The 15766-nt window shown below is 36.4% G+C and overlaps 1 protein-coding gene across 1 annotated transcript; it reads right to left on the reverse strand.

Moving 5' to 3' along the window:
- Positions 1-1441: 1441 nt before the first annotated feature.
- Positions 1442-2113, reverse strand: LOC141714549 (uncharacterized). The gene has a single exon (XM_074518063.1). It carries the CDS (start codon positions 2111-2113, stop codon positions 1442-1444), a length of 672 nt encoding a protein of 223 aa, XP_074374164.1.
- Between the last annotated feature and the right edge of the window lie 13653 nt (positions 2114-15766).

A 15766-nucleotide genomic window follows, 5' to 3' on the forward strand; every position in this document is an offset into this window, starting at 1 on the left:
AAAAGGTGTTTTAATTATTAATGAGAATAATAAATGGGATAACAATAATAATATTTATGGGAAAATTTCAGCTGAAAATTTTGCCTATAAATACACTATTATAAACCCTATTTTTATTCGAACCCAAAAACCCAAAAGTTTTAGAAAACCAAATTCTCTCCACCTCCTCCTTCTCCTTAACGTCGTTTTCTTGGTGGATACCGGTGGAGTGCTTCACGTTTGAGGAGCAGCTGCTAAGGATCTCCGATCGTTGCTCTTGGATCGCATATTAAAGGTTAGTAATCGATCCCTATGTTTTTACCACGATTTATATGCTTTTATTTGGATTTTATGTGTGTAAAAGTATTTTACCATGCCCCCGCTGCGTTTAAAATCCAACATTATGCAAATCAATTTTAAGAGCACACTTGGAGGAGCTCGAGTCCCTGTCATACCCTCTAAATAACTCTTGTGCCAGAAGAATATTATCAAATATGGACCTTTCCGGAATGAAAGCAGACTGAGCAATATCTATTATAGAAGGCATAATCAACTTAAGACGAGCTGCAATTATTTTGGAGATGCATTTGTACATTACAGTACAGAGAGAGATAGGTCTGAAGTCACTCATACGAGTAGGAGAATCTACTTTCGGGATTATAGAGATGATGGTAGAGTTTATACCTGAAGGAAGAAACCCTGTGTCGAAGAACTGTTTAATCGAGGCACAGAAAGGGGGTCCCGCGGTGCTCCAAGTAGCCAGGAAAAACTTCAAGTTAACTCCATCTGGGCCAGGAGACTTGTTTTTCTTCATCCGTGTCAAGGTGTCATAAATCAGAGTGTCATTAATCGAAGCACTAAGTAATGCACCCTGGGTGTCTGTGAGAACTTTACAATCAACAGTTTCAAGATCAATATGAGGGTGATGCACCACAGGCCCCAGTAAATTTTTAAAGAAATTAACAGCTACAGTAGCACAAGGAAGTTGGCCATGCATCATAATGCCATTATCATCTTCAAGAGCAAGGATCTTGTTATGGTTCCAATTGGATTTGCATTGTTTATGAAAAAACGAGTTGTTCCCATCCCCGAGACCCATCCATGTAATTCTGGATTTCTGAAGGTACAAAGATTCTTCCTCTACAAGTGCCAAATTGAGTTTAATAATCAAATCTTTCTCCATAGTGAGGAGAGAAGGGTCCTAACTACTAAGCATGCACAACTGAAGTTCCTCGAGTTGAGATCTAGAAAGTAAGACATTGGAGGAAACATCTCCATGGTCCTTGTTTAGCTGCCTAAGTAATACCTTGGCCTCTTTCAATTTTTAAGCAAATTGAGTATAGAAGGGACCTGAACAAGGCAAAGTCCAGGCCTTTACAATAGCATCCTGGAAACTTGGTATCTCGACCATAAAGTTGAAGAATTGGAAAGGTTTACTCAGTCTTTGGAGTTGCATAGGTTCCTAAAAAATAATAGCATTATGATCCATTAAACCCCTTGGTTTAATAAAAGCATTCCCCTTCGTAAATAAATTAAACCATGCACCATCAGAAACCATACGATCCAGCCTTTTATTAATAGGACTAGCTTCACGATCCCCTACTGTTCGAACACTACCAAGCCCACAATGAGCAAGGAAATCCTTGAAAACCTGCATATCCGGAGTCCAATGTTCCCTACCACCCGATATTTCTCCAAGGCTAGTGACACAGTTAAAGTCACCAAGGAGACACCAAGCCAAAGAAGTGGTGCTCAAATTCATACAATAATTCCACAAAGGCACCCTGTCTGGAGCATCATTATGGGCATACACAAATGAGACCAAGAAAGACAAATTCTTTTCTAAAAAAGTAGCAGTACATGTGATCACCTGACTAGATAAAGAATGGATAGAGACATCCCAAACACTCGGGTTCCAGCCAACCCAAACTCGACCATTATAATGGTGATCATAATTAAAACACCACTTCCAATCTTTCCTGATTTTCTTTGAAATAATTAGAGCATTAAAACTCTTAACTTTAGTTTCAAGAAGACCCATAAAATTAAGTTTATTTACAGAAATGAAATTATGCAACTCTTTTTGATGAGGGGCTTTGTTGATGCCCCTTACATTCCATACAACAAAATTCATTGTAACCTTTGAAGGCACACTGGCTGAGTGGCCAGCTTAGTGCTTTTTTTGTTTGTAGGACTTTTCCTGTTGACAACTCTTGCGAACCCATCTTCATCTATCAAGTCAGCCTTGGAGGTCTTGAGAGCAATGACCACTGGATGAACTGGTTTCTTGGGTGCTAAAGAAGCCAAATTTGATGTGCGGGGTGCAGGCGTTGCAGGCGCTGGGGATACCTCAGGCACTGCAGAAAAAGGTTGCACACGAGCTGCGTCCCGACTACGACCCTTGCGTCTTTTTTGACCCGGGGATTTAATTGCTACAATCTCCATAATATTGTCAATGACCGTATCAATGGGGGCTAACACATCTGTGGTATTCTCCAAATTAGCTGTAACAATTTCCTGGATATGAGTCTCAGAAATGTCCACATTAGGAACCAAGGCATTGCTTTCCAAATCTTTGTCATAGTCTTCCAAAACAGCATCATCACCATTTGAAATCAACATATTTTCTTCATTGAGTTGCACATCTTCTAGAGTCTGATCATTATCGAGCACCAAGTCACATCCCAGAAATTCTCCAAAGACAACTGGATTGACATCAATATCCTTATCTTCTTGAACATTATTTTTCCCTGTTTAATTTATCTCTTTTCCATGAATGTTTGTCTTTGTTGCTTTTGCAGCTCTAGGATTTACACCACCTGGCCTATTTCTAGGAGCTGGATTAACTGCATTAGGGTTATGAATACATCTAGAAAAAGAATGCCCGAAAGCATGATAATGACTACAAGAGTATGGCAATTGAGGATAAATTATACTAACTTTAACAAGTTCTTCTTCCCCACATTCATCCAAAACTGTAACCCAAATAAAATCAGGTCTGGGACTAGAGTAAGACAGTAATACCTGAACAGAAGCATACTTTATGGGTTTGAATTTGGCTGTAAATTCATTAAATTTCAGAGGTACTCCAACTGCTTTGGCTAGAAAAGTAAGGCCCTCCCTTGACCAGTAAGAGTGTGGGACTTCTTCGAACTTAATCCAACAAGGAACCGATTTAATCACATTTTTTCTAAATTTGTTTGCTTCCATCCATGGAGCTAAATACAATGTTCTACCACCAATTTGAACAGAGTTTAAAACCAAGACCTCATTTTTTTCTTGAACCGAATCAAATTTGAAAGTGAAGTATCCTTTAGAGCTGTAGAAAACTCTAACCAGTCCTTTGTTTCTTCACATTTTAAAAGCAAAGTCTCGCACATATTTAAAGTCGAAACTACCTCCAATAAAGTGGCCCAAGATACTAGCATTCCACATCTTCCTGGCATTTTGAAGAAATTCCCTTGTTGGTTTTAGAGTTGCAGAACCATCCTCGTTGAAGGTAATCTGGATATTTTGGCTTTACCTTGTGCCAACAGCTGGTATATTCTTAGCAACAATAGAGCTCCAATTTTTCAAAGGGGAGGAATTATAAGCAGGTAAAATCACAAGTTCTGTGGTATTAGTATTAGCTGTAGCCACATGCTCAAAAATATCAACATTCAGTTTATCAATATTCTCAGAATCTTTAGGCACAAAAATAGTCAAGACACCATTTTGAACTTGAATACTACCTTGCAAATCCTCAAGAACAGGGGAAGAGGAGCTACCTTTCTTTATGATAGAATCTAAAGATTGAGTCTAAGATTGCTTAGATGAGTGAGAATTCACACCTTGGCTAGGACCATGTTCCTGTCTCGCAGACCCCCCGCAAGTATGAGACTCATATCTTCTTGAACCTGTCTCAAAGTATCAGGTGAAAGGGGTAATGGATTGGCCACTTCTTCGAACAAAAGGGCATGGTTTGGTGCTGGAAGAGCTAACGGTTGTGGAGCAACATAATTATGCCCAATATAATTCGAAAATTCCTCTGAATTCATGCTCCCTGAATTTTATGAATATCTAGAACCCATAGAGAAGAATTAATAAAGTAAAATAAGAAACGGGAGTTCGTGGTTGAGTAACAATGGCGAAGAGAGTATGGAGAAGATGAGGTAATAAGCTAAAAAAGGAAAGAAATAAAAGGGGGGGAAAGTAAATTGCAATGGGCGGGAGACTAAAATGGAAATAAAGTACAATAAAGCACAAGGACTGCTGGGTATTAGATCCGGATATTAGTATGTAAGCAAGGCAGGGAATAAAACATTTCTAGAGAGAAGGGAGAGCATCACTCTCATATAGTTAACTTCCTCCTTACTTGCTCTAGGTCACAAGTTAGCCTTATACTAACTTCTAGAGTCACAACTTAGGGTGCACAAGGAGACATGGTCTCCAGTTAGGGTGTTAGAGTGAAAAAATAAGTGGAATCTCCTCCTTGTATCACCTAGGTCGCAGGTTGGCTCTATCTAGAGTGTGTGGTCCTAAGTTAGCTAAATTTCATGAAATTAACTAAGTACAAAGTCCCCTTGTAAGCTACTAGTCGCAAGTTAAATCCCAGGGAGTGCAAATTGGCAAATTTGCATGCTGTGCAATTCAAATACATGGACATAAATCAACCATGTATCCCTACTTCTCTCACCTACTTATCAGCCTATATAACAATCGGATGCAGATTGAGAATAAGTATATATCTCCATTTTTAAAAATGTGCGAAGCTCTTGAAGTTTCATCTCAGCACTCACTACACCAAATATGGCCTATTGCAAGACCAAAAAAGCGTTGTGGTAGACCCAATATATGTTACAATAGAATATATGGTAACATATTTGCCAAAAACCAGCGTTGCGTTTGCGGCCGTTGCCATAGACCCTTTTTGTAACGAATTTTAGTATGTTGTAAGACTTTCTTGATTATTACATTAGAGCTTTTTTGTAACACTTTTTCCTGTTGTTGTAACATTTTAAATTGTTACAATAGATCTTGTAACACTTTTGTGTAACATTTTGATATGTAAATATGTTACAAAATGGAGTTTTAGTAACACTTATTTCTGTTTTTGTAACATTTAAGGGTGTTACAATAGAACTTTGCAACACTTTAGTGTAACATTTTTATATTTAAAATGTTACAAAATCGAGTTATTGTAACATTTTTTGTAACATTTTATACTATTTGTAACAAATTTTGGGTTTTTAGTAACATGTGCTTGCAACATTTTTATCTCCTACTGTAATACTTTAAATGTATATGACAACATTTTTGTGCAACACTTTTATATGGTAAAACTGCAATATGTTGTTTGTAATTACAATAACCTGACAAATTATACTTGTCAAAATCCTGAAAACACATTCCAGTTTGCAATTTAGGAAATCCAACAATAACAAGTGGCAACAAACCACATACTGTATCATAGTCTAAACATCAAACCAAGTACTGATAATAGTCTAAATATCAAACCAAGTACTGATAATAGTATAAACATCAGCAACAATATTGTTGGACCAAAATATCAAAAGACCAAGTACCAAAAGTATGCACATAGAAATAAAACTACTGAGCATCATTCATCAGAAATTGCAGTTTCAGTATCATCCTGTTCACCGTCCACCTGATTGTCATCCTCCAAATTCTCATCACCATGATCACTATCCTCACTTTCATCCGTAGAAGCAGCACAAAGCTCTTGAACATCAATGTCGCTGAAATCTGGATTGATTTCTCCAAGTCTTGCCACCACTTTGGTCATTTTATCAAACACCTTTCTTTCTATCATCTCTTGCATTTCAGCCTTGAGTTCCTCCCTTATTGTGTTTTTCAAGTCAGTGACATCAGTAGGCACAGTACTGCCTAGATCTTTTAGCTGCTGAGCCTTATTTGTTTTTCGGCATTTTCCCGATCTACCAAGAAGCCAATTCGGTCCATGACTCGGTTTTTTACCAGCTTGGTCCCCACTGCCATCTTCAGCAACCAATGTAGTCTACCAAATTAACAGGTATAGGGGGTTTTTCGTACCGATCAGGTAGACTGAACTACAAGTCTTTATATACATTACAAGTCTTTATATACATTATTCGTTGTTAATGAGATTCGGACATACACGGATATACATATATTTAAATGAAGACCTCCTGTTACTGTTACTAATTAAACAAAGATATGATTCCTAAAATTAAAAATTAGAAAAGAAACAAGAATGACATTTGATCCAAGATTAGGCATTTAAACATAACGTTATTTTCTCATGTTCCGTAGCTTAAAAATGAAAATTAAAATGACTTGCTCCCTGTAACTGAAAATGAGTAATTTAGATTACCATGTATTCGCGTCCTTCTTTTCGTTTACGGGTTGTCACATAAATTTCATCCATGGGAGCTAGTTGCTTAGGTGACATTTTTTTCTTTGCTTTCTACAAAGATAAACCAAGAACTCAAGAAAAATTCACAAGAAAAAGTGAACCTATGAAATCGTAAATAGATAATAAAAAAACATCGATTTTATAAATTATGGACATACAATTTTCTCCCAAATTTGTGCAAAGCTTTTACGACCAGCAGTGTGCGTTTCGACAATTAACTTGCGATTTTTAGCATTTTTCTGAGCTCGATCCTGATCATTCAATAATGTGCAAACAAATAATTAATTTCCAACATGATGTAGAGTACTGGCTAGCTGTTCAATATTTAAAATGCATACCTTCACGTCTTTATCCCCCCATTATTTAAGTAAAATCTTAAATTCTTCGACTGAAACAACATTTGGCCTATTTTTGAGTTTGTCCTCGTCAATATCATACTTAAGATAATGGTTCTTCTTAAATCGGCTTTTGTGCAGCCTCCACAAAGCACAAATTGTTCGCAATGTGTACGTCCTTCCTTCCTCAGGAATATCATATTTTGACTAGCAAAATTTGTTAAAATTAGTGCAACTCGATCTAAACCTAAAGACAGTACAAAATACCATAGTAAATTATCGTGTTTATGTTTCCGGTTTACCTTAACAAAACTCCAGAGCTCTTCCTTCTGCTGTTCAGGAAATTTATGCCAAGAGAGGCAATCAAGTGGGACAGACTGCCTAGCCAACGTACCTAAAAAGTTGGTAAATTCAGAGAGGACCTTGTCATCATCAGCGATGGCCTGAAGCTCGCAATTCAGTTTAATGACCTTTCTTTCATCAGTCCTTCTTCTGTAAATGTCATTCATGAGTGTAGGTCCTCGACGCTTTCTATTCTTGGGTGCACCTAAATATATTACAAAATACTTAATTAATAGTTGAATGCCAATTAAATCAAGAAAAAAATTAACAATAGAATTAAGCCAAAATCAAGAAATAGAAATTGACCTCCTAAATTATCATCACTCAGTTCCTCATCAGGTTGTGGCTCAGATGTTTGACCACCAGCATCCCCTAGCCCTTTATCTTTTTCAAGGTTCTTTTGACATTCTTTCATTAAAACATAAGCTTCCATCGTACCAATTCCTAAATTATTGAATTTTTTGGCAGGAGCCACTTTCAATGGGAAGAATGGTGATGTAACTTCAGGTAAGGGAGGGGGAGGTGGCAGTGGAGGGGTTAATTCTCGAGTTGGTTGTTGGGGTGATTTTTCAGTGGGTTCAGTAGGAGCTGTGGCCCTTGAACGTGTATTCGGTCTTTTCAATGGAATGGTCACCTTTTTATTTTTTGCTTTCTTGTTACCAACTTGCTCAGCTTTCTTTGTAACAACTCGCACATCTTCTTCTTCAGCATCGGATAAGCTCTCATGTTCGGGAATGTATTCCCTATCAACTTCCTCATCATCATCAGGTGGAGTGATTTTTGTCCCTTTCTTATCTTTCTCCGCATTTATTCCCAACTCCTTCAACTTCTTTTTATTTTCTTCAATCTGCAACATTCTTTTCCTCTCATAATCTGTTATCTGAAAAAAAGGATCAAATAATAATTAGATCCAAGGCATAACTGATAAGAGTAAATACATGAAAACATAAAGAAAAATTACCTGCAAATTTTCAAGAGCCAATCAGCGACTTGTCCTCTGTTTCTGCAGGGCATCCACTGTCACAAAATTTCGTTTTGCTTGTAGACCTGTTGGTGCAATAACAGTTTAACAATATCTAACATTTTAACATGCACAAATTGAATGCATCATCAACATGAAAATCTATTACCTTCAAAAAATTGTGTTCTTGGTCGCACAACTACATGGGGCTGAACCTGTTGCTTAGCCTCTACAGATTGGTCAACCACTTCACCGACATAAAATCCAACCTTTCACCTCCAACTTTGCTTAGGAATGCAGTTAAGTCAGCATCAGACTGAATCAAGTGTCAACCTGAAGGAACCTTCTTCACATAAACACCACCAATTTCCTTGTATTTCAGCACATCTAGCACATACTCCATCAGAACCATGTACGAGAATCGGTCTGCATCAACATACTCCAAAATCACTTTAAAGGTCCCACCGACATATTTGGATTTTATAAAAGTTCCCTTGTGAAAGAACTTGAGAACATAATCTGTACTTGCCATCCTGAAAATTAAAAAGTACAAACAAATTATCAGTGATATAAATACAAGTCCTAGATGTTACAAATTAAAAAAAACTAGAAACTAATTGAGGCTCATGTAGAAAATAGACAAATAGATTTCAAACCAACGCAAGTTCCAAATAAATTACTACTCAAGTTACAAACCAACTCAAGTTCAACTCAAGTTCAAAATAGATTATAGACCAACTCATTCAACTAACAAATTACAAAGCAAACTCTAAGTACCAATTACATAAACAAATTATAAATCAGTGCCATGTCATATATCAATATCATCCAGGTCTTCATTAGGTGTAACAGGGAATTATTTTTTTGGGACATCATCTCTGGACCAAGTGAATGTATCAGGTATGTCAACTCGCGGGATATAACCTATGTCAGACACTTCTTCTGCTGTAGTCAACCCATCTTCTACTTCAGAGTATTGATCCTTTCGATATTTCTGAAGAACAAATTACAAATTCTTTTCAGTAGGATCTTCAATATAGAAGACCTGTTGTACTTGTGTAGCGAGGACAAAGGGATCTTCCTTTTGACATAACCTACTAAAGTTCACTCTTGCTAACCCATACTAATCCCCAGCTTTTTGGTACCAACAACACCTAAAAAGTACTACTGACACCGCACCCCAGTAGTCCACTTCAATAATCTCCTCAATTGCACCGTAGTATCCCACATCCCCAACTATTGGGTTCTTATCTTTTGCACTCGCAAAACCGGTGGTTAAGGCAGTGAGGAACACACCAGAGTTTTGCGTCGTACACCTACTATCTCAGAGCTTGGTGTGAAATCTATATCCATTCACATTGTAACCTGTAAATCTCTTTGCCGAACGAAGAGGGCCCCTTGCCAACGAGGACAATTCCAGTGAAATTCCATCTCTTTTTTGAACCACATCTTTCAACCACTTTTGAAAGTCAATTGTATGCATTCTTTCGCGCTTATACCTCTTTAATTTGTCATCTTTTTGAACAAGGGTATGGTGTTCACTACAATTGGATTAGCAGCAAGTTAGCATAATATTATAATGTCTTAAAGTTTTTTTTAATTAATCTTGATTTTTGGTTGTTAATTAGAACTTACTCTTTTAGCTTTTCGATTTCCACGTTTTCACAGTTGAATAATATGTACCGATGAGCATTTGTCCATGTCTTGTTGTCCAGATGTATAGACTTTCCTTCTCTGCTTCTCCGAGACCCGATAGGATATCCACCTTCTGTATGACTCTCCTTGGTATCGGTCCCACTCTTAGACTACTCATCAAAAAATCTAGAGCAAAATGTAAGGCATTCTTCTACCAAGTAGCCCTCTGCTACGCACCCTTCAGGTTTACTCCGATTCCGAACGTATGACTTCAATTTGCACAAATACCGTTCAATTCCAAACATCCACCTTAAGTGCACCGGTCCACCAAATTCTATTTCCTTGCACAAATGAATTGGTAAGTGAACCATTATATCGAAAAATGCAGGTGGAAAAATCATTCAAGCTCACAAAATATCTCGATTATTTCCTTCTCCAATTTTTCAACATCTTCTAATTCAATGACTTTTCCACATATGCCTCTAAAGAATGCTCCCAGCCTCATTAATGGAATTGCTACCTCAAGTTTCAGAGTTTTTACGACAGCAAATTGTAATAGAAATTGTAGAATAAAATGCGCGTCATGACTTTTGTAAGCCGATATCTTTCGCTCCTTCATTTGAACGCACAGGCTGATATTTGATGCAGATCCGTATGGTAGCTTAGCATTCATTAGAACTGAACAGAAGATCTCTTTCTCTTTTTTGGGTCATATCAAAACTAGATGCCCTAATTTCAACATGTTTATCATCACATTTGACAGGGTGAAGGTCTTTTCTAATCCCCATTTCTTCCAAATCTTGACGAGCATTAAGATGGTCCTTTGTCTTGCCTCCGATATTTAACAAAGTCCCCAAAATCTTGTCACAAATGTTCTTCTCAATGTGCATAACATCTAAGTTATGCCTAACCATATTATTGCACCAATATGGTAGCTCGAAAAAAATGGACTTCTTCTTCCTAGGGTAATCTGATGTTCCTCTATTTCTTTTCAGCGACTTCCCAAAATCATTTTCGTAACCACGTAATAGTTCTTAAACCTCTGCTCCGCTTAATATATCGGGACATGATAACATTTCCACATCCCCGTTAAATCTGCGCCTATCGGACCTCCACTTGTGATCTGAAGGGAGAAACTTTCGATGGTTTAAATACACAACCTTCTTACTATGTTTCAAATATGTCGATGAGGTCTCATAGTGACATGAAGGATAAGCCAGCTTTCCTTTCGTGCTCCAACCGGATAATATCCCATATCCAGGGAAATCACTTATCGTCCATAATAGGCTTGCGTGTAGCTTAAACGTGTTGTCTAACCTGGCATCATAAGTTTCTATTCCAACAACCCATAACTCCTTCAACTCTGCAATTAACGGTTGCATATACACGTCAATTTCATTACCGGGATAAACTGGACCAGGGATTAAGGTTGAAAGAATTAGATTTTCGGGTTTCATGATTAACCAGGGGGGGAGGTTATAATTTACGAGCACTACTGGCCATGTGCTATGAGATATGTTCATTGATCCATATGGATTGAAACCGTCTGCCGCTAAACCCAATCGTACATTTCGCATTTCGGCAGCAAATTCAGGATATTTACTGTCCATCGACTTCCAACCCTTTCCATCAGTCGGATGCCTTAACCGTTCATCTTTCTTTCATGATAAAGCATGCCATGTCATTGAGCTCGAGAAATCAGAGCTCAAAAACATTCTCTGCAGCCTTGGCTTTAAAGGGAAGTATCTCATCACTTTAGCCGGGATTTTAGGATTCAATGCTAGTTCTATGTTTGCATCAGATATGGCCTTCGCCTTCTTTTCAACTACTCTCCATCTTGATGTTCCACACTTAGCACAATTCTCCAGCCTCTCGTTTTCTGCCCAAAAGAGCATGCAGTCATTTGGACATGCATGTATCTTTTGGTAATCAAGTCCTAGGTCTTTAATCATACCCTTTGCCACACTAAAAGAAGACGGAAGATTTACATGAGGGAAAACCTCCTTTATCAATTCAAGTAAGTCACTAAATCCTGATTCTCTAAATCTATGAATGCACTTTAGTTGATAAAGCCTAACTAAGAAACTTAATCGACTAAATTTTTTGCACTCGGGATATAACGGTTGTCCACCCTCCTTAACAAGGCGATAAAATTTCCTTGCGTCATCGTTTAGTCCTGTTCTACCAACGTGGTCAGTAACGTCGTTAGTACCATATGCATTGTGTATCATAACATCAAATTCATCTCCAAGACCTACACCTATATTAATATCCATCTCATCAGCAACCCTATCTATCTCATGGGTTGAGACCTCGTAAATCCATTCAACGGAATGGGCACAAGGACCATTACAGACTAGATGTTCGTGTATAGCCTTAGCACCACTCCAAAAATGATTACCACATTTCTTACAAGGGCACTTAAGCTCGTTTCTTACGGCATATCTGGAAAATACTTGGTTAACAAAAGCTTCAACTCCCTTCCTATATCTATCACTGTACTTGGGAAGTGTTACCCATTTCTCTCCTTCAACATCCATTTTCTACATAAATTTTTTGAAATAAAACCACAAAATTCACTTAAGTTGTTAACACAATCAGACAACAACAAGAACCAAGAACAAAAAAACAGACCAAGAACAGGGCAGTTTGACTTATAATTACAACAAGAACACAAAAAAATAGACCAAGAACATGGCACTTTTGACTTAAAATAACAGGGTATTTTGACTTTAAAACATCAAAAAATTAAAACAAAATTCTCAGAAATAGTCAGACCAAGAACCTACTAATTTTACAAAAACACAAAACAAAAACAAAATACAAAAGAACACAAAAAGCACAAAAAATACACAAAATTTTTACATGCATTTACAAATAATCAGAGAGAGGAGTGTTTGAAGAGTGAGAGAGATGAGTTTTACCTTATATCAAGCTTTAATCGAGCTTAATCGCGCTTCAATCGAGTTTAATCGCGCTTCAATCGAGCTTCAAGTGAGAGAGATGAGCTTCAAGCCTTCGAGATGTGAGAAAGCCTTCGAGATGAGTTTCGAGTTGCGACGGAGAGATGTGGGAGAGGTGTGAGAGAGGTGTGTGAAGGAGTGATGTGAGAGAGGTGTGAGAGAGGTGTGCGAGAGAGAGATTCGAGGGAGGTCTGAGAGAGAGAGAGATGCGAGGGAGGTGAGAGAGAGAGAGATGAGGTGAATTTCTGTGTAATAGATTTGGGGGTGAATTTTTGTCCAAATAAAAGTGTATTCAATTTTTGGTGCCAAAATAAAAGTGTAAAATAATTTTTGGTATCCCGCCATCCCCAATTTTAGTGTTCCCGCCTGTGTTTTCGGTCAATTTGACCAAAAGCGTTACTATTATTGCAACATTATTTGAAATATGTTGCATATTTTACAATTTTTTCAAATTGGACCTTAACCATGCAACACTTACGTATTTTATGTAACACTTTTATAAATTATTGCAATAGAGTTGAAAAATTTGTTCTACTTCAACATTTTCTGCAACACAATTATATTTTGTGCTTGTAATAGGCCATATTTGGTGTAGTGATTTATTAAAAACTTGATTTGACTAGGAGATGTCATGTCCAATTTGATTCACACCATTTAAAGCCTTACAAACTTATAACACTCATTATTTAAAACTTCTTTGATTGTATTTAATATCATTTGATAAGAGTTTTAAATTCTTAGAGTGATAAAAAGAAACCTAGATTGATAGCCTTTGTATTTTGTTCTTTTTATATTTGTTGCTTCGGATCTTTGTATTTGAAGTTGTAAGAAAATATTTGGGTATTTATACTTTGAATAAAAATATATTTACCAAGAAATATTTGTGTGTATTTATTTCGTTTACATAGTTTGATTATCCTTTACAAGTAATTTTAGAAAATAAAAAACATACATTCACCCCCTCACCTTTTGGACCTAACAATTACTTGGTTAATGTCTTTTTACAAAATGATCGGTATGATAATTTAGTAGCAAATATTGCAGCTTGCTTGGTCGTTAGGATTTCAGTGATAATTTAAGATGTGTGATATTAGAACACAAAGTGCCTCATATCTATATACACACCCATTCTAGTACACATATAGAAATGATTAAACAGGTGCATAGAAGTTATAATCTGCTTCACATTTTCTCCTGAGTTGTCCTAAGATGTTCATCATGCTGCAAAGTTGATAAAATGTCAAAAGAAATGGAACTTGTGGTTTTGAAGAAGAACAGAGATCAATTCGAGCTATCAAGAAAAAAAATAACTCAAAGAGCTCGGAAGTTGAATCGGTCCGTGACTAAGTCAACTAGGTAAGTTCTGTAAAGCTGGTTAAGGCTCCAAGCACATGTAAGTTTTCTTTAACTATGTGTAAAATTACCTGTTCAATTAAGTAAGAAATTGATCTTTTGATTGAGAATTTATGTTTGCAGGTATGGCTGATGCGCTTGAGAAAAGAATGGTTGGTTGTCATACATAAAATTGATAATTCAATAGGGGTTAAGATTGTTTGCTCAAATTTATAACTAAGAGAGTATTATGCTACAAATTTACAAATCCTTGTTAAGTTGCATGAACTAAACCAATTCCGTGCCTTTCAAACTTCATGTATTATTTAGAGTTTTTGCTTTAAATTATAGTTAAGGTGTTTGGTGTTGTGAATTGAGAAAATTAAAATTGATCCAATTGGTATATCTAATTGAATTCTTTCTGTGGCCCATTAAGAATTGTAAATTTAATTTTTAAATGAACTCATTTGTGTGTGCAATAGAGATATCAATCAATCTAACTTATACCCTTGTCAGTTGTCACCATCTAGAACACTTGTGCTTTCCTACAAGAAAGCCCAGAGATGTCTACCTGTGTTCACAGGTTGAGAAATGGCCGAGAATTGCTTATGTATTAGTAAAAGTTGATAAAGGTCGACTCTTATAATAAAAAAAACTGTATCAATTTATCTTATAAATGTGTTAAAATATACTACAAGTTACTTTGGTTCTGCATTAAGGAATCACTTAAGTGTAACATTAGTAAAGTAAATGATTGATAAAAGGGAATCAAACTGTGGAATGTTTGATTATGCAGATAAGTGGTGAATGGTCCTCATATAATAAAAGCTTTAAATTAAAATCTTACAAGACTTTCCAGTTGAGTATATGAATTATATTTATGTGTTTTGAACCTTGACTGATTAAATAAATTAAGAAATCTGCCACACCTTGTACTTATCAATATAAGAATTCCAACTTGTTTAATGTTAATCCTTGTGAACACAAAACCCGTGTGTCCTCTGAATATGTTGTAAACTGTTACTTGGTACTATATGTTGGAATTGTTTGTGTGTCCTATGAATATGTTGTAAACTGTAACTTGGTACTCTTTGTTGGAATTGTTTGCCTTAAGCTTATTCTAGGGGTGTACAAATGAACCGCTCAACCGCTTGCAATCGAACCGCATTTTGCGGTAATCGCAAAACGAGTTGGTTGTGAATTTAAATTTTAAAAACCGCTCATTCGCGGTTTGATGCGGTTTTAAATTTTTGAAAATCGCAAAATCGCAACCGCAACTGCAACTCGCAACATATATTTATAATATAATATATTTCCAAAAATATAGTTGATATTATATAAATTAATAAGTATACACATTTATTAACTAATCATAGGTTAATGTTAAGACTTCGTTCATAAAATTCACAATCATTATAAGATATATAACCAAACAAATGAAAAATGTAATCGACGTGTAATTTTCTTTTTATCATTTTCTTTTTTCTTTTCTCTCGCCTCCATATTTTTGTATGTTTTTAATATCCTTACTCTATATAGAGCATTAGCTTGTATTTTATTTTTGAATGTAAATTTATCACATAACTTAAACTCGAATTTATTAATATTTTGAATTCTTTTTTTGTAAATTATTAATTATTTTAAAATAATTGGTTTAACCGCAAACCGATCCGCAATAACCGCAAATTCGCAAACGCAATTGACGCGGTTAACCGCAACGACAAATGCGGTTGCGGATGACAATTTTCTAAAACGTCTCTTCGCGGTTTGGTTCGACTTTTACCCCAAAGCCGATCCGATCCGAACCGCGTATGATAGGGTATAA

Source organism: Apium graveolens, chromosome 3 (assembly GCF_009905375.1).
Source record: "Apium graveolens cultivar Ventura chromosome 3, ASM990537v1, whole genome shotgun sequence".
NCBI lineage: Eukaryota > Viridiplantae > Streptophyta > Magnoliopsida > Apiales > Apiaceae > Apium > Apium graveolens.

Excerpts from the sequence above, each read along its gene's own strand:
- LOC141714549 (XM_074518063.1), bottom strand. The coding sequence starts at position 2,113 with ATGAATTTTGTTGTATGGAATGTAAGGGGCATCAACAAAGCCCCTCAT.